We start from the raw sequence: 27,579 nt of genomic DNA, 5'->3' as shown, positions 1-27,579 counted from the left end.
TTAGAACCAGGTGAGCAGGAGCTACTGACCTAGCTTAGACCCAGGAACCAGGTGAGCGGGAGCGACTGACCTAGCTTAGAACCAGGTGAGCAGGAGCTACTGACCTAGCTTAGACCCAAGAACCAGGTGAGCGGGAGCGACTGACCTAGCTTAGACCCAGGAACCAGGTGAGCAGGAGCGACTGACCTAGCTTAGACCCAGGAACCAGGTGAGCAGGAGCGACTGACCTAGCTTAGACCCAGGAACCAGGTGAGCAGGAGTAACTGACCTAGCTTAGAACCAGGTGAGCAGGAGAGACTGACCTAGCTTAGACCCAGGAACCAGGTGAGCAGGAGTAACTGACCTAGCTTAGAACCAGGTGAGCAGGAGCGACTGACCTAGCTTAGAACCAGGTGAGCAGGAGCTACTGACCTAGCTTAGACCCAGGAACCAGGTGAGCGGGAGCGACTGACCTAGCTTAGAACCAGGTGAGCAGGAGCTACTGACCTAGCTTAGACCCAAGAACCAGGTGAGCGGGAGCGACTGACCTAGCTTAGACCCAGGAACCAGGTGAGCAGGAGCGACTGACCTAGCTTAGACCCAGGAACCAGGTGAGCGGGAGCGACTGACCTAGCTTAGAACCAGGTGAGCGGGAGCGACTGACCTAGCTTAGAACCAGGAACCCTGCTGAAAGTCAAGCAGACGGGGCGACACTTTGACCTTTAACATCACAACACAACTTCACATAACACGAGACACGTTTCGTCCGAAACTGTCGGAAAAAAACAACTTGTGGAGCTGCTTTAAACTTTGTTCCGTGTGGACACCATGGAGGCTTCGCTGGCGGAGCAGTGGTCAAGATGCCCCCGAAAAACGCTTCTGTTTCCGGTTTTACGTGTCAAAATAAAACACACACTAACAAAGCTGTGCTGTAAATGGAGTTCAGGATAAGAATAGCGCTTTTATTTTGAAATCTGATCAGGCCTGCTCGCATGAGAGCAAACAGGAACTTGACAGCTTCTTGGGCTCACTCTGGTCACCGACCTCACCTGTCCCGGTGAGTGTGACGGGGCCGGTCGACTGCCCCGGAAACTAAAGCCCAGTGTTCATGGAGGGATCTATAGACAGGGTGAGGTGGTCAAATAATGAACGACTGAAAGTTGCATCGTGGTGTTTTTCCTCCATAGTTTCCCTTCTGATCAAACAGGTGTCCGCCTCACCACTGAATACTTCATTACATCATATTCCAGGAGGTGGTCTCCTTCATGCCCTGAAGTAATTAACTGTTAGTCACAATATTTTTGTATTTATGTACTTTTAAATAGTGTTTTACTGTTTTGTGTTCAAATAACAAATCATTATGAATACAGTCACTTGTGCCATAAGAGATGTATGAAGGGAAGCAGGACAACCCACACACTGGCCCCAGAGCAGACATGTCTGATTGTACAGGGTGAGTTAGGCCTCAGCCATGACGCGGTTATTAAGCGCCACCTGCTGGTTACAGAGCAAACACCGAGGGCACTGGTGCAGGGGAGAGATTCAACAAGTCTTTTCAGGGTTAAGTTCAGTCTGGAGATTATTGCCTGAAGTGTGGAGTGATTACTGAGTCAAACTACTCCAGAAACCATCCGAATTCATCTTGACAGTAAAAAATGTCAGGAACTACAACATATAGTACAAGTATAATTCACATTTCAGTCAGAAATGAAGCCGTGGATAGGCAGATCTATACAGGTCATTGAAACATGTTGAGGCAGAAATTAGATAAGTTAGGTAGGCCTGGTCACAAGCAAGTGTTTCTGATAAAACCAATAAAGGAGGTGTGAACAGAAAGGAATGATTTCTGGATGCACCGCTGCAGAAAACATCGTTTCTCAGGCCTGCGTCTTTCACTTTAACTTGGGTTTCTGAGCAACTGTCGGACGAGAGAAGTGAGAGACTGCTTCAGTTCTTTGTTAAGGAATTCATTTAAAAAGTCATCTTGACCAAAAATAAATATAAACTAATGTTGCAGTGATGAAAAAAAAAGATCCATATAAATGAATCAGTGACATATTTACAATGGAGGAGCTGGAAGAAAAGATTGAAATATTTCACAAACTAAGTGAATTCAGTCTCAACCTGGGTCATTACAGACTGAAACGTCATGGAGCTGATTTAATTCCAATATCTAAAGATCTATAATAAAAAGTGGCTCATTTTTGAGACCTGTAACTTCAAGTCATCAGCAGCTGTTATTTGACACGTAGAAGCTGATGGAGGCTCTCACCAGTTGCCCAGTTAATAAAACATCTCTTAATACTTTATTTTTAACATTAGTCTCAAAATATCCCCATTTTACTCACTAATTATTACACTGTCCTCATAGTTTTTTGTTTGAAATCACAACTTAATTCTCACAACAGCAAAACTTTCATTATAAAATATTTCAAATGTGTTCTGAAGATTAAATTGACAGCTGTGGTTATTAGATGTGGGGTTGTGTGAGGTACTGATCTATAGTCAGTGTGTTACCTGCAGTAGAATGAGGTCAGTGCGCTCTCAGTTCAGAGAACCACAGGAGCTTCTTCATCTTCTGCTCCAACCACTGAACTATCGTATTCCTGTAGTTCCAAAGTAAAGGTCTGTTTGACGACAGATAAAGAGAGAAAATACTCAAAATAAAGCGAACACTTCAACTGATGTTCTTTTTTTTTTAATGGCTCAAACAGTTTTTTTCTGCTGACCCTGAACACAGCAGCTCATCACTCAGCTCCTGCTGCTTCTCTGAACTGAACCTGCTGCAGGTAACACACTGACTGGAGATCAGTGCCTCACACAACCCCACGTCTAATAACCACAGCTGTCACTTTCATTTCTTTAGCTAAGCGCCCGCACATAAAGAGATAAAATGAGGATGAAGTCATAAATATCACACTAATAACCATGATCATGACCAGGGCACACTTGGTCAGAGTGATGTTCTTTGTGCCTCTGGAGTCGTTCTTTAATTAAAATGTCCTGCACTGTCCACGCTGTGCAGGCCACACCGTCCTCTGGAAAACAGCCTGGTGGACAGTCTGCACACACGGTATCAGTTCTGCTGCTTCCTCACAGAAAATTACACAAGGAAATCCATCATTTATCAGACCAGGAAAAACTCAAGCTTCACTGTCACGCTTTCATTTGTCTTACCAGGTTCTTTGACCCTCTGACCAGGTTCACAGCGTCAGTGTTCCTCTGCACCACTGGCCAGACTTTTGCAGAAATACCCACTTAAAACATCAGAAACTGTGTCGGTTGCTGTCGTACACTTCTGCTGGGCAAAGAGACCATGAGCTAAAAAAAATAAACATCATCTTCATTATTTTATGTTTAAACTTAGATCAGTGTGTCTCAAACCTTCATTCCAGCAACACTGGAAAACAGCCAATTCAAATAATAATGTTTGAATTCACACAGGATGTGATTTAACATTGAAAAAAACATACATACACCACTCAGCACAAGGCTCCGTGGCCACAGACTGACAAACACTACATTTAAAACATGGCATTTTAACAAGTTCACCCCCAGGGGTCGCTCGTGGACCAGCACACTATCATTAAAGCATACACCTTCTAATTACAGACCATACTTTTAATTAGTTAAATATCTTAATTTAACTGAACATCCTGGGCCTGACTGTACCTGGGTCTCAGGTGTTGCAGGGGAAACACGTATTCAGGCCATTGCGTTGATTCCTAAACGTCCCATTGTTGCAGCGTGGGCCCGACTGTGGAGTCAGTCTCTTCCAACGACTGTAGCTGTTAAAGACAACACAGCAGTCGTGTCAATATCACATCAAGATCAAGGGCCTGCGCCACTAAGTGAGATAAGTGGGTTATCCAGCTAACTTCATAACTTTTCCTGTATCATGGGGTTTTTCTCTTCTTTTTTATTTCTGTTTCAGAGTCTGATGAAGACGGTGAAGGCCTGATACAGCTCAGGCACAACAGTTTTTTCTTTTTTCAGAAGGCTACAGGAAATAACTCATATTTCTGACAAAGTGTAGATCAGGGGTCTCCAACACGTGGCCCTGTTTTAGAGCAGGGCCACTTTTAGAATGAGTTCAGCTGTGAGTTTCAACACGAGTCCTGTTTAATGAAGTGTACTGAAGTTTTTCATTTGAAGTTATTTTAAGTTCCTGTCGATGAACTGATCACTGACTGAGGAGCTTCTTCTTCTTCTTCTCTGGTTTCTGAGCAGATTTAATGGATGTTTATCTGCAGTGGTGTCATCATGTCTGTGTATTCAGCTCTGACTGAATCGTGACTCAGATTTTTGACTCTGAAGTGAGTTTCAGATGTTTTTGGTTCAAAATGTGAGTTCTGGATTTTGATAATTGATGTCTTGTTAAATGATCAAATTTGTCACAGTAGCTCTCAGAGTAAAAGGAGATTTACACCAAGAACAGTTGACATAATAATAAAATAACCTGCCCAAAAATCTTTCAGACCAGGACAAAGAAAAAGCATGTGGCTGAGGTGACAAGGAGAGCCATGGTATTTATCACATTTCTCTTCCACTTCCGGATATAGTACAGACAGTCTCGTCTTGGAGAAATGCACCCTGTGTACGACCTTAAATAGAATAAGTCCAAGACGTGCACAAGAAGTGGTAGATTTTACCCTCTCTATGGCTTGTTCCCAAGACTCCTCATGTATTTGTATTCCCAGTTCCCCTTCCCATGCACTCTTGAGTTTAACATTTGAGTGGTCGCTAAAAGCCAAAATAATATTGTACAACTTTGAAGTGATTCCTCTGTGATGAGGAGTAAATGATAACATTTTTCCCATTGCTGTTCCGGCGGTAAAGAGGGGAAATTAGGGAAACACTCAGTTACAAAACTGCGAGTTTGAAAATAGCGAAATAGATGACTAACAGGGAGGCCATAGCGAGACAACAAATTGGCAAAGCTATCAAATACACCACCTACATATAAATGTTTAAATTGCGTAATACCCTTGTCATGCCACATTGAAATTGTTGGGTCCAAAAGCGATGGAGGAAATAAATGGTTGTTATTTATAAGACTTGAGGAAGATGCATCTACAAATTTAAAATGCCGCCTAAATTGAAACCAGATTTTAAGTGTGTTAAGAACGACTTGATTCTCAGTATATAAAGAGGGTTTTGTAGGTAAAGAGGAATAAAGTAAAGCAGGTATGGAAGATCTCTTACAGGATGATAGTTCCAATTTACACCAAGAGGGTCCAGAAGATTTTAACCAGTAGCAAAGTTTATGGATGTGAGCAGCCCAATAATAGGCTTGGAAATTAGGTAATGCAAATCCTAAATCTGCATCTCTGCAGTAAAGATTTACGAACTCTAGGTGGCTTCCCGCCCCAAATAAAAGAACTAATTATCTTGTCCAGTGAGTCAAAAAAATGTTTAGGTGGAAAAAGAGGAATTGACTGGAATAAAAATAGAAGTTTTGGTAAGATATTAATTTTAACAACATTGTTCTTGCCAATTAACGAAAGGGGGAGGTTACCCCATCTTTGAATATCAGACGTAATCTTTGAGATAAGGGGAGTAAAATTAGCTGATGCAAGGCTGGATAAAGAACGAGTCACGTTGATACCTAGGTATTTAAACCCTGATGGACTAAACTGAAAAGGTAAGTCTGACTGCTGAAGAAGACATGCTGCAGTATTAATGGGAAAACACTCACTTTTCCCTAAATTTAATTTATAACCTGAAAAGGTGCTGAAGTCCTCCAGAATACCCAAAACAGCAGGGATAGAAACTGTAGGATCAGTTATATACAACAACAAATCATCCACGTATAGCGATAATTTATATTCCATTCCATTACGGGTGATTCCTTTAACTAAGGGGGAAGATCTTAATGTAATAGACAGAGGCTCGACAGCTATGGCGAAGAGCAAAGGCGACAATGGACAACCTTGGTGGGTTCCGCGACCAAGAACAAAATAATCAGAGTAAACATCATTAGTATGGACACTGGCTTTAGGGGACGAATATCAATCGGAAAGCCATCAGGGCCTGGGGCTTTGTTAGACTGCATAGCTTTAATAGCATTTGATACTTCTTCAAGGGAGAGTGGGGAGTCCAATTGTCTGGAAGTATTAATATCAATGACAGGATTCGAAAGGTTCTGAAGGAATTCGTTCATTTTAATGTTGTCTGTAGGAAATTCAGATTTATATAATGAAGAATAAAATGATTTAAAAGTAGCATTAATTTCCAAGGGATCCGTAATAATAGTGTCATGAGTGTTTTTAATACTAGGTATCAAACGGGAAGTGGTTTGACGTCGTAACTGATGTGCCAGTAAACAACTTGCCTTGTCGCCATGTTCGTAATGTGAGCCGCAAGTGCGTAGTAACAAGCGCTCTTCCTCTTCAGTTGAGATGAGATCGAATTCTGCTTGCAAATCAATACGCTGATTAAGTAGTTCAGGAGAAGGGTTCAGCACATAACTTTGATCAAGGGTACTGATCGCAGATGTAAGTTCATTAAGTCTAGCATTAGTGTTTTTATTAGATAGGGCAGAGTAAGAAATAATTTGACCACGAAGGTAGCATTTAAGTGTCTCCCAGCAATGAATATGAAGAGGAGTCATTTTGATTGAAAGACAAGAACTCATCAATAGAATTTGAAATGAGTTCACAAAATTCTTTATCAGCCAAAAGAAGAGAATTGAATCTCCAAAGTGGTGGGCTACGTTTATAAGTAGAAAGTTGAATATCTAATAACAAAGGTGAATGGTCAGATATTACAATACCTAAATAGTCCGAAGAATTTACACATGAATTAAGAGCGCTGTCAATAAAAAAATAATCAATCCTAGAATACGAAAGGTGCACCTGAGAGAAGAAAGACAATTTTTTAATAGAAGGGTTACGAGATCTCTACGGATCAATGAGACCATTCTGTTTCATAAAATCTGAGAATGCTTTAGACATAGCAGATTGGGTCAGATTACAAGGAACAATCCAAGCTTGGATCAAAAACACAATTTAGATCCCCTCCGAGGATCAGCAGGTGAGTATTTAAGAAGGGGATATTACTCTGCAATCTGTTAGCAAATTCAACATCATTGAAATTTGGGGCATATACATTTACTAACGAAACCTTTTTTTGCATCAGGGTACCAGCAACTATAAGGTATCTGCCGTTCCTATCAGCGATAACATCAGTGGATGAGAATTGAACTTTCTTATTAATGAGAATAGCGACCCCTCTAGCTTTTGAGTTAAAATTTGAGTGGAAGACTTGACTTACCCAATGCGAAGGTGAGTCTCCTGTAAAAATACTATATCAGAGTTTAAACGTTTCAAGTGTGTAAAAACCTTAGATCTCTTGACAGGATTACCCATACCTCTGATATTCCAACTAATAAATCTGAGAGGTGCGCCTGACCCAGCAATGCTGGGATCTCTATTGCCATTAACCATTTAAATAATAAGAATGTTTAGATGATGTGACTTAGACGCACAAAGCAAACAAACAAACAAACAAACAAACAAACAAGCAAGTTTCCAGCTCAGGTTCATCAGCACGCACAGAGAAAATACAACAGAAGAATGGCAGAGAGGAAGAGGAGCCGTGTGGCTGTATTTTCAAGCCCAAAACGAGACAACAGCAAAATGTGGGATTTGTAAAACGCTAGTCAGGTATAGTGGAAACACCACCAATTTATATAAACATATAGAAAACCATCCAAAGGAAAACATGGAGCTACAAAAACGGAGAGAGGAGGAGAGAAATCCCCCACCCCCTGGCCCCGCTGCAAGACCCCCAGTCCAGAGGCAGAGGTCATTGGCAGAGGCCTTTCAGCATGGCAGAGAATATCCAGGCAGGTTATAGTGTTGACAGTGACAAAGTGAAACTGTTATTTATTACTTTAGCCAACTCAAAAAGTATAAATTATGCTAAGACCTTGATGTAATATTTATCCCATTGAAATGTGTTATTTAAATGAATACATTTACTGGAATTGAAACACATATACTGAAGATAACATGGCTCAGAATTTATTGAATATTATTGCCCTTTTGTGTTAACTGTCAAAGGGATACTGTATGATTACTGCATTTAAACTACACATAGCTGTGCTAAAGGCTTATTTCTTTTATTATTTCACTTAGCTGATTCCCCAAGAGCAGAGGAGATCACAAAGAGCCAGGCAGAGATGATTGTGAAAGACCTGCAACCTCTTTCCATAGTGGAGGATGATGGCTTCAGGAATTTCAGTGAACATCAGTGCCAGCTGAGAGGATTTTTTCAAAAGCAGGGCAGTTATTGAGTCACAGACAAAGTGCATTAAAAGCAAAAAATGTTAATATGATACTGTTCTTGAACAAAAACCTGTAACCAGAACCTTTGTTCTGCACAGACTAACTAAAGGCTTTGGGGGTTGTTAAGTTGTTTACATATTATTTATATTTTCACCAGTTGTTGTTTTTGTTGTTGAGAATTTTAATTTAATTTTTGTATTATAGTTTCTCAACAGTACTTGTTTGTTTTAATTAGTTCACTGGTTTGCGTGCACTTTTTATTTAAGATTTTTCTGAAAAAATTTTGATAATAAAGCATTTAATAATAAACTCTGTCCTAATTCTGTCCTGGGTTTTAACTATTTAATAATAGAAAAGGAAAAATCACAAAAAAACACTTAAGGTCATGAAAATTAATGAGATTTAGCAATTCAATGACGCATCCACCTTATTTATTGAAAAGTATCGGTAGCAGCTTTGTCATTCGCTAGCTGTGTTTTCACTGCTTGCAGGTCGAGCTTGATAGTAGACAAAACATCGCCGAGGGTATTCTGGAGTTCTGCTGTGTAAGACAGGACGAAAAAAGTAACGTAAATATAACAATTTTGATCGAAATCGGCAGGAGCTTCCAAACTCACGCCTCACTCCATTAAAGCTCCGGCTATCGTGCAGAGCTACTTCTGTCTCACCTGTTCATAATGATGTGCAGCTCTTTGCTTCTGCGTGGGTCAATAATCAGTTCTGTGGTCTGGGCAGGATTTAGGGCAAAGTTGCTGTCAGGTCACCAGGTCTGCCCCCTCCCTCCTGTACGTGCCCCCCCCCATCAGTCACCAGTCTAATGAATATTAAAGGCAGTAATGACTCATATGAAGATTTTTAAAACAGTACAAACTGTTACGGTTTTAACTGCTTTTTGTTTTAGACTGTGTTGATGAATGGAGTGTTTGAACTCTTCTAAAAACAATAAAGTTACAGTTTCTTACAGTAAATGTAAATTTAAACACATGGAATTTGGCCATTGTAAAGAGATTTATCATTTATTATAAGACGTCTTTTATGTTTTATTTTCCAGGAAACCAAACAATTAATTCTTCCACAGGAAAATAAAACTTCAATATTTTCATGAATGAAAACTCAGGTTTCACCAAAAATTCTTCATAATTGGACAAATCCAAAATAAATGTACAACAGTTTCTGGACATCCAGAACAAAATCCACAGTTCACATCAGTCTCTCTCTTTTTTTTTTTTTTTTGGATACAAAAGTACATCTGGTCACATAAATCTGTGCAGAGTTTAAAGTCTATTGAGTGAACAAACATACGTGCAGTCAAAACAGTGAAATCAGTTAAAAAGAGAAAATGCTTCATTTACAGCAGGTTCTGCAGAGAAACTGAGAGAACATGAAAATACAAACCAAAAATAACTTTTGTTCCTGAGACATTTGAATTTGGTCTCCACACCTTTATGACACAAGAGCATCTTCATCTGGATCCACGAGGATGAGTCCTGAGTCAAAGGTCACTGTTCTCCACACACTGGATCTCTTTTGAACTCAAAAGTAAATAAATCAACTGTATATTCATCATCATTCCCAGATTCAAATGTCTCCTGTGAAGAGAACGTGAAGAACATATTCCCATCTGGTTCTCTGATGGCAGCCATTTGTCCCATCATGCTTCAGTAAAGGACACACTGTCCTCTGTTCCAGCTGTTTGTCCTCATTGAGGACAGATAAAGTCCAGTTTCTGATGCTCAGCTCCAGATGTGAGCTTCTGTCCACCAGAGAGCATCACTGAAGTCTGTGTGTAGGTCAACAGGCTTCAAGGTTCATATTCTGAACACTGGTCTCAGTGCAGTAACGTCTGTGAGATCCTGATCCAGACTGTAGACCAGCAGCTCTGTCTGTGGAGGCTTCTGTTGTGGTTTCTGGTCCCTGCAAAGACAATGTGCCAGCACCCACCTGGATTATAACTGGATTCTAGAGCACATTTCCTCTGCAGCGAACAGACACTGCTAGTCTGCTCCTCTGCTCCTCTCCAGGTTTGTCTCTTACACTGAGAACAGAAACACATTCACTTAAAGCAGAAACCTCTTGTACAGTTGTTCAGACTCCACAGACAGACAGTCCTCAGTCAGTGAAGAACTCAGGGAACAAGACTCTGCTGTCTCACCTGTTTCTGGTGTTTGTGGTAACATTTCCTGTGCTGATTCTTCTCCAGGTGTCTTTTCCCTTTTGATTACAGACTAATAAACAGATAAAATAATAAACAGATGAAATAACTGAATTACTGAGATAAACCAAGTATTATCATCTACCACAGTGTTTATATAGGCTACAGACATACAGAGTCAAAAAGAGAGTAACACACATACCTCTGTGGAAGGGCTTGAATTTCTTTTTAAGACTAAAATAAAAACAAAACCAATGAAAAACATCTTAATCATCAACATCATGATTTGACTGAAAGTATCTTCATCATTAAACCATGATAACATTTTCTTTGACTGCACACAGATCTTACCTGGTAGACGTCGTCTCCACATGACAAAGAGAACTACTGAAGCTATAATTAATACTAAAAAAGGCACCAAAACGCTGATTACAATTATTATCACGTTTGAACTCTTTTCTCCACATTCAGCATCAGTTGCTGCAGTTCCTGGTTTTATCAGCTGAAGGTTTCCTGATTCACATCTGGAATGATAGAGGGACATTTTTACAGGAAAATGTAGAGAAACTACAAACTGACTGCAGGTGTGAGAAACCAGGTGAGTGTGTGTGTGAAGTGAAGTTTCACTCACTGTGTGTGTGGTCGACAAGACGTAAACGTCCCATCTGAAAATGTTCCCTCGCTGCAGTCAGAGCACTCAGTGTCTGAGGAGGCTGTTCCTGTACAGATGCAGATTATACACATGTTCAAAGTGGAGCAGTGAACACATCACACTATGACAGGATCAGTGTTATATGACATCATCACACTTCATCAGAAGATACTTGATTATTGAGGTTTTTGAACGAAACTCTTGAAAATGAAAAGATTCAATAACATTTCTTAGTTTCAGTCCCTGAAACCACTTCATTCTCTAATATTTGATGAAAGGTTCTGGTGCAGCTCTTTTCTCATCAGAGCAGAACAAGATGGAGTTTGATTCACTGTGAAGGAGAAAACCAACCAGCTACTGTTTGACACGACACTGAAATGATCCAGATGTTATTAACTTCAGAGCTTTATGCAAATATTAAAGCGTCAGATATTTATGTTAATGAGCTCCTGTCAGAAAACAACTAGAACATCAACAAGTTACACAAACTGCATTTTCACACTTTGAAACTTTGGTCCTTTGGACAGTTCAACATCATATTGTCTGGGTTACCATGGTAACGATGGAAAAATGAGGACAGTGATTTATGAGGAGTCAGTCTGTTATCAGCTGGTTTCAGTCTTCAGTGGTTTTACTCAGTGCAGTCAGGTGATGGATCAACTGACCTGCTCTGAGACGTTTATAAAACTGTCCCTACAGTGTGATCTTTAAGTCAGAAGAAGAAAACCAACCTTTGTTACTGATGTATTGTCCTGGTCCACATGTTGAGTGTTTCTCTGCAGCCAGACAGTCGTTCTCTTTAGTATCTATACAGTAGAATCCTTCCAGTGGTTCACAAACTGTATTTAATATTGGTGTACATGAAATCTTTGTCTTCAGACCAGAACCTGTCAACACACAGAGAGGTTACACACAGAGAAACAAAACTTCTCTTCTGTTGTTACCAGAGAACAACGAGTCATTTATTTCTGACTACATGTCATGAAAACTAAAGATGAACCTCAGCTTTTATCTGTTGGAAATGTGACACAACAGTTTCTGTATGAACTCATGGGAAAACATCTGCATTACTATGGATTTGATAGGGTGGAGAATAAACCACCCAGTGGAAATGTGATTTTTATTGTGGCAGGAAAAAGGAGAGATGGAGGGTACAGTGCTTCTGCAGGGAGAGGTCACTTCTATCATCACTGAAAGTCCCACTGATAAAAACCTGTTTACTGCTGCTTCAATAAAAATACTGATGAACTACAGATGTGACTGTGAGATAAACTGACTGTTAAAAATGTCATCATGTGGTTTGTCTTGAGACCTCAGAGGCAGAAGATAACAGATGTTTATTTCTAATTCCCTGTGTTTGATATGTTTCATTGGTCACATTTCAGTAAGAAGCCTTTACACTGCATTACACTGTTAGTATACTGTTGTTTCTGCAGCTGGTTTTCATCAGTGTAAAATCAGTGATGTGCAGTAAACTCAAGATGAATTAAAGCTACAAACATTAACAGAAATTTACCTGCATCACAGTTTGTGCAGGGAAAACAAGCTTTAAGTCCAGTTGGATTATTCATGTAGGTTCCATCTAAGCAGGGCAGACAGGAAGTACTCCTGAACTCTGTGCAATCTGCTTTAACTCGACCTCCTGTTGAAAAGAAAACCAACAATTTAATTTCATGCAGGTTGTTTCTACAAAGACTTTACATGTAACCACCACAGTGAAAAGTCTCTTCACTGTTCAGTTGGATCTTACCAGCTGGACACCTGGGACAGCATCTATCTTCTGTAAAATAATCTTCTGGACGACATGTGTTTCCTCTGAGGACTCTGATCAGAAGTGTCTGTGAAGAATGAGACAAAGTTCTTAGTGAAGCCTGGTTGAAACGTTGACATGGTCCAGAACTGGACTGAATGACTCGAGCAGAGACTGAAGACGACTGACAGTCACCATGAGGTGGAAATGAGGACTGGAGGAGGAGGGAAGGTGAGAGGAGGAGACACAGGTTTTGGTAACAACTCCTTTTCTTTGTGTTTCCATTAAAACCAGAAACCAGTTGAACGTTTTCTGTTATTGGACTTTGATCCTTCTGACCTGTTTAGAGCCTGGACCTCCAGGGAAGACTCTGCCACGTTACCCAGATAATCTGTGACCTGAGAACCTGATACTCAGTGAAGTTATGGGGCTAAAGAGGAGGATATGTGGTTCTACTGCATCTATTTGAATCATTCTATTGTATTATTGTCTGTCATTCACAACAGCCCAAATGAAAGTCCATCACTTCTACTGTAAAACTGGGAGCTCCCATCATCTAACTCTACATGTGATGAATAATATGCAGTCACATGACCTGTTGAGTCACATCTGTGTCAGAGGGGAGTTATGTGCATCAACTGAGCCACACAATGCAGAGTTTCCAAGTGTTTCCAGCAGCCTGCTGGGTGGGCTGTGTCTGTTCAGGTGGAGGTTTCCACTGTTTCACATACACATGTTAATATTCATTTCTTCTTTGACTGGAAACTGCTGGGGATGGGATTTAAAGTGCAGACTGCTGGAGTTCTGCTGGATCACTGATCTATATTCTGACATGTTGAAGAAACAACTCCTCAGTGAGTAGTTTGAGAATATGAAGCTGTGATGCAGCTGTTGTATGAGTTTCATCTGCAATAAAACAGCTTTACCATCAAAAACAGAGCTGTCGCAGGTTTTCTTCTAGAAGTCATCTTCAGTGGCAGGTTGGAAGTTTTCACGAGCTGGAGACATCGTCTCACTGAGATCTGGGCTGAGGTGAGTTTTAACGTCCAAAACAGGAAGAAAACACCTGGAGACAGAAAGTAAATCATGTAAAACTGCACCGACCAGCAGGGACCTGGTTACTGTGGACGAGAGGTTAAGAGGGACCTGGTTCACAGATAAAGTCTGTTGGTTTAGTATCAGTTTCTATTCTGCTGCTGAACTGGTTTGAACCAGTTTGAGCCTTTGTTTTCTTTTCTTTCACTTTATTTGACTCAGGTGTCTCAGCTCAGTAAAGAGGGGACCAGACCAGAGACTGTTCCCACCTCTTCATTTACCCATTTATCCCACAGGAAATATCTATTAAAACCTAACAAAGTTTAACATAAACCACACTGTTCATTTCTGTTTATATATATTAATTTCTACTGAAATGTGGTGATATGTTTATATGTATAAGAAGTCCACAGACACAGCTGGTGAGAAATGCATTCTGGGAGCCTCAGGTGTCCCAGCTCCACACAGGTCACGTCCTGAATCAGTCTGTAGTTAAAACCAAAGGGCGAGAACACTTCCGGTTACCTGAGCTGTTCTTGATGCGGACTTTGAACTAGAACAGTTCTTGTTCTAAACTGATGGATGCTGAAAATACAGAAGAACTCAGACTGTGAACGGCTTTGGTCCAGATGTGAGAGCGAGTTTATAAGCGTGAACATGAACAGTGGCCTCATGTCTGTCAACACCTGAACAACATCAGTTCCTACAGCCGTAAAACAGGGAGCATACGGTTCGCTTATATAACCCGCTCGGTAAAGAAGGAACCAGGTTCAAAGACCCGAACTTCCCGGTTCAGTAACTCAGAACCGAGTCTTGTTACGACACAAAGAGCCGTTTTCCTACCGTAGAGGAGACAGAACAACGAGCTCGCTGGGTTCGCAGGGACGGTCCGAGCGGAAGCGTCTCTCCACGAATGTAGACGGTGTGACGCATGCGCAGGGACCGTCTACAAATTGCACCAGCGTTAAAACATACAATAAAAATATAAAATCATTCTTTTCTCCTGTAACCGTGCTCTCACAAAAATTATTTCACACATCAATAGTCTCCTGTTGGTTGTAGAAGAGAGACCAGGAGCAGCTGTGCTGCTGATTCTTGATTGTTATAGTCAAAATAATAATAGTAATACCCATATGTGTACCGGTGTTCTCAATGATAAAAGAAGCGATAATAGCAGCACCATTTAATAATAATAATCATAATAATAATATTATATTATAATAATATATTCTCCGACATGATCAATGTTCACAACCTTTATTCTGAAACCCATCAGTCCTCAGCCAGACATTACAGTGTCAATCTGCCAAACTGATATTAATATTGTATTGATACACGAAAGACAAAGACTGAGCTGTGATTAAAGCTGGATCACTCAGGGCAGAGCATCTTAATAAGTTATTTCAAGGCTTTTGCCTTTATTACAGTCATAGTGAGAGAGACGCACTCGAACCGACTCCGCCAGGGCAGCTATTAAAATCTCATAAACTGGCCTGTTACCAGTGAATTACCAGGGCGACTTGATATAAACGGATCTTAATCATTTAGTTTTAACACAGTCCTGTCGTTTGACAAATAACTGATAGAAATGACGACGACTCACCGTCGCTGCTTCATAGTCTCCGACTAACTTCTCTTTCACTTAGTGAGATCGAAAGTACAGAGTGAGGCTACTCCACGTAACCTCGGACACCTGAGCTTCACTGGTGCAGACAGCAGCAGAGGTTCAGTCCAGACCAGCTGTGGTTTATTCCAGTGTTTTAGTCTCATATGAAGCTACAGGTGGCAGCTGGTCTGATGGAGGACGACACCAATCCATGCTGGTTTTCATCTGGACAGAAAACATAAACCATGTGTTACTTTACCACTGAACATTAAACTCACATACACCCAGGTTATCACATATGATATATACTACAAGGCCTAAAGAACAGAGGAGCTCACATTCACACTCAGACAGGAGAGAGTCAGGTTCTGCTGCAGGTTGGTCAAAGGGTTCTCACCATGACTCAATCCTCTATTTGTAACCTGTGATGGCGTCAGACTCCTCCTCCTCCTCCTCCTCCTCCTCTTCCTGCTCCTCCTCCTCTTCCTCCTCCTCCTCCTCCTCTTCCTCTTCCTGCTCCTCCTCCTCTTCCTCCTCCTCCTCCTCTTCCTCTTCCTCTTCCTGCTCCTCCTCCTCTTCCTCCTCCTCCTCCTCCTCCTCTTCCTCTTCCTGCTCCTCCTCCTCTTCCTCCTCCTCCTCCTCCTCTTCCTCCTTGTGTCACTACCATGTTAACCTCAGTCATGAAGCAGCTCCTCACTCAGATGGAGATTGTGTGGACAAAGAACAAGTCTGAGTGACACATGGACCAGTAGAATAACATGATAATAAGAAGTTAAAGTTACTACTGTATGTGCTGATACTTCTACAGTATCAGACATTTAATACTGAAATAACCTGGAACTGATGGAGTGAAGAATGACTGAGATCAAGTTCATGTAAATAAATAAATTGAGGTGATAATTCACAGTAGAGTCAACAAAAGTAAAATTATATCCAACATTATATTTTTCAGTGTTGAGGAGAGTTTCACGTGTGGATGTTTGTTCTGTCGGCACCAAATTAACGACTGTTATTAGTGACTGAAGGTTTTTTGACAACAATAAAGACACAGATCATAAAGAACTAGAGACAAGAAGAACAAGGAGTTCAACAGATGGTCTGACCCCCACAGAGTCCTGACCTCAGCATCAGGGAGTCAGTCTGGGATCCAAACCCTCAGACTGGAAGACTGTTGGTCCAAACCCTGGTTGGGAAAGATGTTTGAAGATCTAATGTCTACAAACCAGAACAGAACAAATCTAATTTAAGTCCTTTGAACCTGTTTTAAGAGTTTTTATCAAGTTGTAGCCCTGTGGCTATTATTTTCATTCATTCATATACAGATATTAAAATGTTTGTGTTGGTAATAAATAATAGTTCATGAAGTGTAAATATGTTTAAAAAAATGTTTGATTATAACATGTTAAAAAACAACAGTCATATACAGTTAACAGTCAGAGATAACAGGGTGCTGTTAGTTTTAAAATCCATTCATATTTGGTTGTCTGCACAAAAGACAGGAGACCACGTTTGTTTGTGGGGTAGTGCAGCATCTCTTTATTCTCTCCTCTGTCTGTGGCCTTGGCCGGTCCTGGCCTCACCCATGGATGTATTATAAGAACTGTATTATAAGGTCTTATAATACATCCATGGCCTCACCTCGTCCAGGTAGGAGGCGCTTAGCGTCACCGACGTGCGACAGCAGCGGTAGCTTTATCGGGTGGAGCAGGATGGCTGTAGGCCGTAGAGTACCGGGAAAACACTCCTAACTCCCAGACTGACGGAGAGTCGTCCTGGGGCTGGTGTGTGTGAACTCTGAGAAGCTGCCAGAGGTAAACTCACGTGTTTGATGTGCTCGGTGCTGTTGTTTATTTAAAAAACGAGCTGAATCGCTAATCGCTGCTAGCCTTTAGCTTAGCCTCCTCATTGGCTTTCACACTGTTTATTCTGCATTGCCGTTAGCAATTGCTAATTTGTGTAAGACATTCCGCCATGAATTAGCCTGTAGCTTATTTACTAAGAGGGATTGTGTGATTCAGGACCGGACATTTGCCGTAAGAGGGAGAGAGTGCGGACCGGGAGAGCCCGGGACCGCGGGAGGGGCTGTGGCTGCTGTACTTGAGCTGGTTTGCCGCCATGTGTTGCTGCACGCTCCGTCCCCTTGCCGCCGAAACTGCACCTTGCCATTTGCCCTTTTCCCCATCTTCATCTCTGACTGTGGATCTGGGAGTACACTTAACCCTTTGCACGGCCTTTTCTTTGTGCTGGTTAAAGCCAGTGGACCGGGCCTGCAACCTTTTTATTTCCATTTATAGCCCGGTGTGAAAGAGGTGTGAGTGTGGGCTGGGGACACTTGAGTTTCCCTGGTCATTTCCATTTATTTTACATTTCTATTCAGGTTCATCAGGGGTCATCTGTGGATCAACCCTGCCAGAGCTTTATATGAGAGTTTTGAATACTGTTGTCAGTGCATACTTAAAGGTCAACAGTGAACAAGTTAACTAATTTGCAAATCCAATCACCTTGTAATAAACCATTCTTCTTGTTTGAACTGTGTTGTAATTACGAAGGTGATACTTTTTGGATAAATATAAAACAGGTTAAAGCAAACTTTTATTTTAAAGGGGAAGTACCAAAATTTGTGTGTACTTCTTAGAACTTATTGGAGGCACCGCCAAGTTATTTTATATCATTATCACAGGTGGCGCCAGACGAGCTCAGGCCCCGTCCCACTGTACTACAACACCCCTATTATCTCTCAGTCAGTATTCACTAGCTACATGGGACTGGGGTTAGTGAGATCACCTGCTGCACTGGCAGCTAAATTAACTTGGTTCAAAGTTTGACAGAAGTGAAACGTTGGATAATAATCCACCAGGAGTGACTTTCACATGATATATTTGACTTTGTCACTTGATCCGTTGTTTCTACAGAAACACTGGGAGTGTAACTGAAGAGCATCAGACGCTCAGAGTCTCTTCAGAATGTGCTTTCAGTATAAAGCTTTATAAACAGTGTTGATGACTTGGGTTTTTTACATCTTCTCTTTCCCAAGTTCACAACTGATGCTTCGGTCACCAGGGTCCGTGCGTCAGCAACAACACACAGAAGCAACCTGTGACTCCAGAGAGGAGGGGCTTTCACACAGTGAAGACGAAGATGAAGAGTATGATGCAAACAGTGAAGGGGGAGGAAGATGAGCGCCCCAGAGAGAGACTGAGGGGCAGGAGGGGAGGGAGGAGGAGGATAAAAAGGTGTATGACAGAGATCTCTGCTCAGAGAGGCTGTGGCCGTGCAGCCCCCCCCCCCCCCTCTGATGATGGAGACCCTTGAGGGAGCTGAACTCTGTTTTCCAGATCTCCTCAACGCCTCCTGTGAGAAGCTGCCCCGCCCTCAGGCTGAGGCGGTGCTCATCTACACCCTGCTGACCTCCATCTCTGTGCTCACTGCGGCTCTCAACCTGCTGCTCATCGTCTCCATCTCCCACTTCAGGCAGAGACAAACATGTAGCACTGATAACACTTTGCTGTTTGTGCCTCTGAGCTTTGTGTCCTGATGGTTTGATGAGACTTTTGTTCTGAAGCAGCACGACAACATCCACATTTACTGTTGAGATCCAGAGTAGTTTCAGCTGCAGCCTTTACTGTGTTTATAGAACAGCTTCTTTTGTTGTGATGATGCTGCTGGTGTTCGTAGTATTTACAGTGATATTCTCTCACTCCAGGCAGCTCCACACCCCCACCAACCTCCTCCTCCTCTCTCTGGCTGTATCTGACTTCCTTGTGGGTCTCCTCGTGATGCCGTTTCAAATCCTCTTAACAGAACCCTGCTGGCCTCTGGGCGACCTGCTGTGTACGGTCTATTACTTCCTACCCTTCATCACGATCTCTGCCTCAATAGTAAGCATGGTGCTCATATCTGTGGACCGCTACGTGGCCATCTGTGACCCTCTGCACTACCCCACCAAAATCACTCAAAACAGAGTCAAAGTGTGCGTCCTCCTGTGTTGGGTTTACTCTGTTTTCTGCAGCTTCTTGCTTTTATATGAGAACCTGAAACAACCAGGCAGGTACAGCTCCTGCCGTGGAGAATGTGTGATCCACGTGTCGGGAGCTGCCGACCTCGTGTTAGGCTTCATCCTGCCCATCACTGCCATCGTGGTTCTGTACGCCAGAGTGTTTGTGGTGGCTGTGTCTCAGGCTCGAGCCATGCGCTCCCACATAGCAGCCGTCACGCTGCAGCGTTCAGAGACTGTAACTGCTAAGAGATCAGAGGTGAAAGCAGCCAGGACTCTCGGTGTCGTTGTCGCTGTGTTTCTCATGTGTTACTGTCCATATTACTGCGTCTCTCTCTCCGGCTACAACCTCACCGTCGGCTCTTCAACTGAGGCCTTTATGATTTTCCTCTTGCTCTTTAACTCCTGTCTAAACCCTGTGATCTATGCCCTTCTCTACCCCTGGTTTAGAAAATCTGTCAAACTCATAGTTACACTGGAGATACTGCGGCCTGGCTCCTGTGAGGCCAACGTACTGTAGAGAAACCGTGTGACTGACACGAGAAACATGTGAAATACATGTTTTTATGTGACGTTGCTGAGTCACTGAAGTGAAGAGGTCTCAGTCTGAACAAATTAAAGAAATATTATCTTCTTTCTATTACTGCTGTAAACAAACTGTGTGTAGGATATTATTCTAACATTGAATGTACAGTAGAAATTCAGCTCCACGTCCTTTAATCTTTGCAGATCTTTTCTCTGTGTCTGACACTGAGGGGTTTTAAATGCACACAGAACAGTCTGTGGGTTTCTCAGCTCCACAGTGAAAGGAAACACTTGTTTTAATTGTGTTTATTTTAAAATGTGTTTTCCAATATTCCAGTGTCAATAAAGTCTAATTTAGCCTGATGTTACTGTGTTTGTGTCATATTCTTCTGCAGCTCTTTTATTGATCATTAGCAGCAGAGAAGATGATCAGTCAGCTGGTCCTCGTCCTCACATGATCACATTATGATGGTTTTACACACGAGTCAAACCACATGTATAAATGAAACTCACAAAATGAAAAGGTCTTAACATTAATGTTCCATATGTCATTGTCTAAGATGACAAATAAAATTGTACAGATATTATATTATTATATAACACTTCATAAAATTATAACATAAACACTGAATAAAATATAAATACAACACTTTTATTTTTGCTCCCACCAAAGACGTCTTTCTCTCAAATCTTCCTCAGAAAAGTGTTTAAACCTGCGTTTATGAGCGTTTCTCCTTTGCTATGGTCATCGTCCACCTGACAGGTGTGTGATGAAGCTGATGACACAGCATGATGGCTGCACACGTCACAATAAAACACCACTTTTAAATGTGCGGTTTTATTTTGAAAAAAGCCATTTTTTAGACACTGAACTGTGGGTTTCACATGACTTTAGATGCAGATGTGATGAGGAATGTGATTGGTCCAAGTCACACCTGTGCAGTAATCATGCTGTGTAATCAGCATATTAATATGACACACCTGTCAGGTGGACAGATGACCTCACTCACTAACACAGATTTAAACACATTTGTGAATTTTCCATCCATCCATCGATCTTCTGTACCACTTATCCAAACAGGGTCGTGGGGGGGGGATTTTGTGTTTATAAAAAAAATCTTTTATTTCAACAAAAAAACAAAACTGTTGCATTTGTTCAGTATAAATAATTAGATGTAATTATTTATGATATTTCAGACAGAATGAAAACATGTTTTGTTAGGATTAGCCCCCCCTTGGGCCCTTGTTTCCCTCATGTGCTCCTGTGTGTGTGTGTGTGTATGTGTGTGTCGCTGGACGTGGCCTCCTGGTTTCCTGTTCCTGCCTCTGCACCTGGCTCCACTCTTCCTCATCTTCCTCTGCACTATTTAAGACTCTTTAAGGCTCAGACCTCCACTGTTCACCAGATTCCACACTTACCCACCTCAGTGTCACGTCCAGCCAGTTATTTTGACTCTTGTCCCTGTTTTTAAACTCAGTGTTGTTGACTGAATCTCTTTATGCCCCAGGTTTGGTTCTTCTGCTTCCCTGCCTCGCCTGTCCCCCTGCCCGCCCAGCTCCTTGGTGTTCTGGAGGATCTACACATTCAGACCCGCTACGACCCTCAAATCCCACTGCCACCTGCCAGCCTGTTTCCCCCTGGAGTCCACCTGGAGTCCCCCGATCACCTGGCCTGTCCCTGCACCTGTCTCCATGGACTTATTCCCCACCTGTCCTCGACTGCTCTTAGTCTGCTCTTAGTCGACTACTTGTGTTCTGCTTGTGGATCCTAAACAAGAAAACTTCTAACTTTACATGTTTTCTCTTTGTTGATACAACATCAGATAAGTGCACAAAACAAAGTGAGAATTCATTAGAAGTGAAAGAACCTACACATGACAAACACAGGAGGTCATGTGACAGGACAGGAAGCAGCTGTGAGCTGTAAATAAGGAAGTTAACAGATAAATCCTAATTAAAGCGGATGAAGCAGAGTCATTGTGAGGAAACTGCAGCTGGAGGGAACATGAACATCAGCAGGAGGGAGGTTTGTGGATGTTATCACACAATCATCAAGGAGTTTTACCCTCAGTGATCACTTTATTAGGAACACAACAGTGACACTGGGTAGTTCCTCCGCTCTTCATGTCATGGATCCTCCAGATGTAGAAACTTCCCTCAGACTCCATGTTGACATGACTGCATCACATTCATGCTGCAGGTCTCCTGCTCTACCACATCCCAGAGGTTATTGTAACCATGACAACAGAGACCGTCTAATGTTGAGGAAGATCTTATTTTAACCCAAATCACCATCTTTTCCTAAACCTAACCAAGACATGACTGTTATTATAGTAACCATGGCGATGAAGGTAGGTACGCCGCCCTCGATACAGTCTGCATGTTTATTATTGTAACCATGACAACCAAGGACCAGTTCGCCTGCCACCATTTAGCCCTGACACAAAATGACCTGCTAGCATCATTTCATTGATCTTATCGTTAGCTCAGGGGAAAGTGTTAACGAGGACAGGGCAGCTGAGTTAATTAGAGCAGAATGGTTGCTTTAAAAGGGAGTGGTGCTTGAAATCATTCTTCTTTTGTCAACCATGGTTACCTCTGAGGAAACACGTGCCGTCGTCATCGCTTTGCATCAAAAGTGCTTCACAGGCAAGGATACTGTTGCTAGTAAGACTGCACCTGAATCAACCATTTATCGAATCATCAAGAACTTCAAGGAGAGAGGTTCAATTGCTGTCAAGAAAGTCCAGCAAGTGCCAGGACCGTCTCCTAAAGAGGATTCAACGACAGGATCGGGTCGCCGACAGTGCAGAGCTTGCTCAGGAATGGCAGCAGGCAGGTGTGAGTGGCAGAGATGCTGGCCTGGTGTCAAGAAGGGCAGCAAAGAAAACACTTCTCTCTGAGAAAAACATTAAGGACAGACTGACATTCTGCAGGAAGCACCAGGATTGGACTGCAGAGCACTGGGGTAAGTTATTTTCTCCGATGAAGCCCCCTTCAGACTGTTGGGGACATCTGGAAAAAGGATTGTCCGGAGAAGGAAGGATGAACGCTACCATGAGTCCTGTGTCATGCCAACAGTGAAGCATCCTGAGACCATTCATGTGTGGGGTTGCTTCTCATCCAAGGGAGTGGGCTCACTCACAATTTTGCCTAAAAACACTGCCATGAATAAAGAATGGCATCAAAACATCCTCCAAGAGCAACTTTGCCCAACGATCCAGGAGCAATTTGGTGACGAACAATGATTTTTCCAGGACGATGGAGCAACATGTCACAAGGCAAAAGTCATAACTAAGTGGCTCAGGGATCAAAACATTGACATTTTGGGTCCATGGCCAGGAAACTCCCCAGAACCTAATCCCATTGAGAACCTGTGGTCAATCCTCAAAAAGCTGGTGGACAAACAAAAACCCAGAAAAACTCCAAGCACTGATAAAGCAAGAAGGAGACACCATCAGTCAGGATGTGGCCCAGAAGCTGACGTCCAGTACGCCAGGGCCAGCTGCAGAAGTCTTGGAAAAAAGGTCGACACTGTAAATATTGACTCTTTACATAAACTTGATGTATTTCTCAATAAAAGCCTTTGGAACTTATAAAATGTTTATTATTGAACTTTAGTGAACCATAGAAACATCTGACAAAAAGATCTAACAACACTGAAGCAGCAAACTTTGTGAAACACTAAATTTCTGTCAGTCTCAAAACTTCTGGCCACGACTGTATCGTATCGGGCGTTGTTGGTTGTTAAGGTTGGAGGAGTTGTGGTGTTCTGTCCATTCTCTTCCAGTAAAGCCACCGGGAGATTTTTCCAGGCAGCATTCTCCTCCCTCTCCGCTTCTCCTTCTGTTCCAGGGAACAACAGCAACCTCTGAAACCTAAACACTGAAAATGTTTTCATGTTTCATGTAATCACACAGTCAAACGTCTTTGCTGCTTTTTGTAGTGTTTTCTCTGCAGAAACATTTTAATGACAAAACAAGTTCCCTCCAACACTATTTTCAGGAGCAGTTTCGCTGCAGAACAGACACGAGACTGTGGTGGTTTGGTGTAAGAGAGAGAGTTTGTGATAGTGGAGCAGGAAGAGTTGCTTCAACTGAACCACCTCCTTCAGCTGCAGCCTGAAGAACTCAACAGAGAATTGTAGGACCTGAAATCGGCCAAAACATGGACATCACTTTGCAGATATAGCGATCTGGGGAAGGGTGGAGTGAAGTGTCGGAGGATTTAGACTGCAGCTGGTGGGTGGAGTTGATCATGAGAAGGGAAGCAGCTGTGCAGCTCAATCAGCGGGAGACTGTAGCCTCAGACACCTGTCCAGCTCAGGGCTGTGGAGACAGGTGAGGCCTCTGACACAAGGTGTGTCAGCCTTCCTGGAGGTTCATGTTTCTCTGACCCTGATGAATGTTTCTACACAGCTGTGTCAAAACCCCTCAGGAGCAGGACCGGGCTGTGCAGGGGTTTTGTCATAGTGATCTTGGTCCAGATTACAGCTCCCATCATGTTCTCCTGTTTGAATTAACTTTGCTGAAAACTATAGTGAAGCAGCTTTTTTGGCAAATTACTCATTTATATGTTTATTGGGAACCAGTGGAAAACCAGATGTGATGAGACAGACTAATGTGATGCTGTGGGTCTTTACACAGAAGTCAATGACAATCAGGAAAATACCTGTCTTCTCCTTTATTGTGTTATCATGTAATTTATCAGAGTAGATCAGACTAAATAAGAAACTTGTTGCCCTCAGTTCAAACAGTTTGCTGTAGTTTTTAACTCATCACTGACCTGCATTAGAGAAACTTTAAATCTTTGTAAAGCAGCAGCACAGTCGTGTTTTCAAGTCCTGTCTCTGCTTTTTCAATGAAAACTGACTCACACATCAGTGTTTTAGCTGCACATTACACAGAATCTTAACACACACACACACACACACACACACACACACACACATACACACACACACACACACACACACACACACACCCCTCCTGTGTGCCTCTTGGGCTTTGACATTCACACCTACATCAGTGTCAGGAGGTGATGATGGTGGTGGTGATGGTGATGATTATGATGATGATGATGATGATGACAGCTCAGTCCCTGATGAATCTCTCCAATCAAAGGTGCGACAACAACAAACCTGCTGCAGCCTCCTCACATCAACACATGATGAAACCAGTGACCCACAGGTCATTCAGATAAACAGCTGTTTCATTCTGGTCGACAGTTCCTGACAGACAGGATTTCAATCTCACCTGTAGCTAAGAATCACAATGGCGGGAAAAGAAAACAACAACAAAAAACGTAAAAAGTCCAAACACTAAAGGGGCAGATCGACAGAAGGTCTGATGAAAACGTTCAGATGAACCTGCAGCTCTGCAGGACTGACAGATGAAGCCGAGACTCCACATGACAGCAGCTGCAGGAAAAACAGGATCATTGGGAAGGAAACCTGCCACCGTATCCCAGAGCTCAACATCTGAAGTCTGCAAACACTCATCTGGAGAACAGGGTTGGGCAGGAACCTGTCCCTCACTAAACAGTTACTGCAGTATTCCTACTTTCCCCAGTAACAAGTAGTGGAAGAGATTACAGTTTCTAAAACAGTAATTATATCACTAATCCTGTGATCGCTGCGTTACCAGGACACGGTTAGTTTTTGTCCTACGTCGCTCTTATGATGACGTTGTTCTGATGTTGATGCAAAGATGCTTTTCTATAGCTGCTCGATGTCTGAGGTTCCACCTCTGACGGCTCAGAGACGAGGGAGGAGAGAGCTGGTGAGGAGCTTCAGCGAGGAGCAGCCTCCGTGTCCACTGCGTCAGTCAGACACGAGGAGACAGACTTCATACATTAGAGACAGAGACAGAGACAGAGGACAGATACTCAGCAGAAAAACAAGTCATGGGTTACTTGAGGCCGAGGTGATCTGAGGCTGAGACTCTGAACCAATGCTCCACATCTCTGTGGGAGGTTTGACTCATCTGAGGTTTGAGAAGCTGCAGTGAGATAGAATCATTTTTTCTTGGGCTGAAATAACAAAAACAGGAAGCTTCAGTATCAGCCTGAGATAATAAGATAATACATAAATTAATAAATACTTTATTCATCCCTATTGGGAAATTCACAAATTCATAAATGTACAATGTTTTTGTAAAGCCAAAGTTATATAGTAATATAACTAATTACTTTTGATATGAAGTAATAAGTAAAGTGACATTAATACTTTTAAAGGAGTAATAAGTTAAAAACCTATTACTCTTCCTGAGGAACTTCCCAAAGCTGCAGGATGAACCAGAGTCATTTTGGAGAAAGTGCTGTGGACAGACGAAGGTAAATTGAGCTCTTGGGCCACAATCAAAGGTTTGATTTAAGAAAAAAAAAGATCAGCATTTTATAAAAAGAAGAAGAGCTGGTCAGCTGTTAAACATCAGGGCGGAAACATTACTCAGACAGACACAAGAACAGACTCATTCCACTCATGTCTGGATGTAAAAATCCTGCAGAGAGTCAAGAAAAGGAAAAGAGGCTGATTTCTACAACAGGTCAAAGAACCAAAGCAAACCTCAGCATCCACCATGACCCACTTCAACAAACTCAAGCGGAAACTGTAACCGGATCATTTCCTTCAGACCCCAAACTGCAGAACAAAGACTCAAGACGACGGTGGTTTGGTGTCAGAACTTATTTCAACCGCAGACAATAACAGTTGGACCAAAAACCAGTTGGAGAGGGAAGAGTTCGCTCCACCGAGGGAAGCGGGGTGGCTGAAGGAGGCCGGGGTGGAGGATGGTATCGGAGCCAGGAGGTGGTGACTGGAGTTCCCGTGGAATACAGGAACCAAACGGACCTGAAGAACAAGGAGACGAGAGGTTTCAACGGAACTCAGAGAGGATTGAAGTCGGCCAGAGGGTTGGTGGGTGGAACTGATTACGAGATGGGAAGCAGCCGTGCAGGTTGATCAGCAGGACGATGTGGCCACTCCGGGAAAGACACACAAACACAGAGGAACAGACACAAAGAGACGGGACAACAAAGCACGGAGGACAGACTCCGTCCAACCCAAACAGAAACCTGCTGTGTGTGCAAACATCTCATCACCACGGTCTCAGAGCTCAGGAAATATTGGGAACACTTTGATCCATCTTTGTTGAATGACCCCGCCCCCTCCTGTCACTGTTTGCTCCGCCTCTTTTCAGATGCCTGGTGGGTGGGGCCATGTCCCTCCTGACCCATCAGTTTGTGTGGACTCTGATCCTTCACTCCGGCAGCGGGTCAGTGTGTAGCAGTGTGGATGGGGTCGTGTGTTGCACCAAGACATGTGACACCTGCAGGCTCGTCAGCTGACTCCAGTCTGAACTTGTGGGAGATGAAAGTGAAGAGCACACACACACAGATCTTATGATTCAAAGCATGTTCACAATAATCCACTTCCACAGTGAGATCAGCCTCAAACAACCACAGTGAGAATCTGTTCAGGTGTCTCCCTCCTTATCCTGTCACCTGTCACCTCTGCCACAGTGAGGCTGGAAACATGAGAGACCTGTGGAGTTTCCTGTCAACACAATAAAGTTTGTTCATCTAATCGATCTAAT

The 27,579-nt window shown here is 42.5% G+C and overlaps 2 protein-coding genes and 1 pseudogene across 5 annotated transcripts in view; 1 reads left to right on the top strand and 2 right to left on the bottom strand.

The window, feature by feature from the left end:
- Window positions 1-1,093: 1,093 nt before the first annotated feature.
- LOC139619877 (tumor necrosis factor receptor superfamily member 14-like) lies at window positions 1,094-7,420 on the bottom strand (annotated as a pseudogene).
- A 1,700-nt stretch (window positions 7,421-9,120) lies between these two features.
- LOC139619968 (tumor necrosis factor receptor superfamily member 14-like) overlaps window positions 9,121-27,579 on the bottom strand; it is a 43,801-nt gene continuing 25,342 nt past the window's right edge. Inside the window, exons 1-9 of one of the 4 annotated variants that reach the window (XM_071475051.1) lie at window positions 15,804-15,868; window positions 15,463-15,690; window positions 13,751-13,890; window positions 12,825-12,912; window positions 12,591-12,716; window positions 11,806-11,961; window positions 11,054-11,141; window positions 10,625-10,946; window positions 9,121-10,495 (exon numbers count right to left, since the gene is read on the bottom strand). In XM_071475051.1, coding sequence (XP_071331152.1) covers window positions 10,328-10,495; window positions 10,625-10,946; window positions 11,054-11,141; window positions 11,806-11,961; window positions 12,591-12,716; window positions 12,825-12,912; window positions 13,751-13,792 — 990 coding nt within the window. In that variant the 5' untranslated portion in view covers window positions 13,793-13,890; window positions 15,463-15,690; window positions 15,804-15,868 and the 3' untranslated portion in view covers window positions 9,121-10,327. Of the gene's footprint in view, window positions 10,496-10,618; window positions 10,947-11,053; window positions 11,142-11,805; window positions 11,962-12,590; window positions 12,717-12,824; window positions 12,913-13,750; window positions 13,971-14,702; window positions 14,826-15,462; window positions 15,691-15,803; window positions 15,869-27,579 lie in introns of those variants that run through there. The other 3 variants (XM_071475050.1, XM_071475052.1, XM_071475049.1) reach the window with 3 other exon arrangements.
- LOC139619975 (trace amine-associated receptor 13c-like) lies at window positions 17,464-20,951 on the top strand. The gene is made up of 2 exons (XM_071475064.1): window positions 17,464-18,936; window positions 19,169-20,951. Exons 1-2 carry the CDS (start codon window positions 18,761-18,763, stop codon window positions 19,977-19,979), a joined length of 987 nt encoding a protein of 328 aa, XP_071331165.1. The 5' UTR covers window positions 17,464-18,760; the 3' UTR covers window positions 19,980-20,951.

The sequence above is a fragment of the Trachinotus anak genome, unplaced genomic scaffold (genome assembly GCF_046630095.1).
Source record: "Trachinotus anak isolate AG129_WGS33_773 ecotype Australia unplaced genomic scaffold, CSIRO_AGI_Tana_v1 ptg000004l, whole genome shotgun sequence".
Classification (NCBI taxonomy): domain Eukaryota; kingdom Metazoa; phylum Chordata; class Actinopteri; order Carangiformes; family Carangidae; genus Trachinotus; species Trachinotus anak.
Note: the sequence above shows the minus strand (reverse complement) of the source record. Positions and strands in the feature narration are given on the sequence as shown.

Bases quoted from the DNA above. Each gene is read 5' to 3' on its own strand.
- LOC139619975 (XM_071475064.1), top strand. From the start codon at position 18,761: ATGATGGAGACCCTTGAGGGAGCTGAACTCTGTTTTCCAGATCTCCTC. The intron at 18,937-19,168 runs GCAGAGACAAAC...CTCTCACTCCAG, and splicing joins GTCTCCATCTCCCACTTCAG to GCAGCTCCACACCCCCACCA.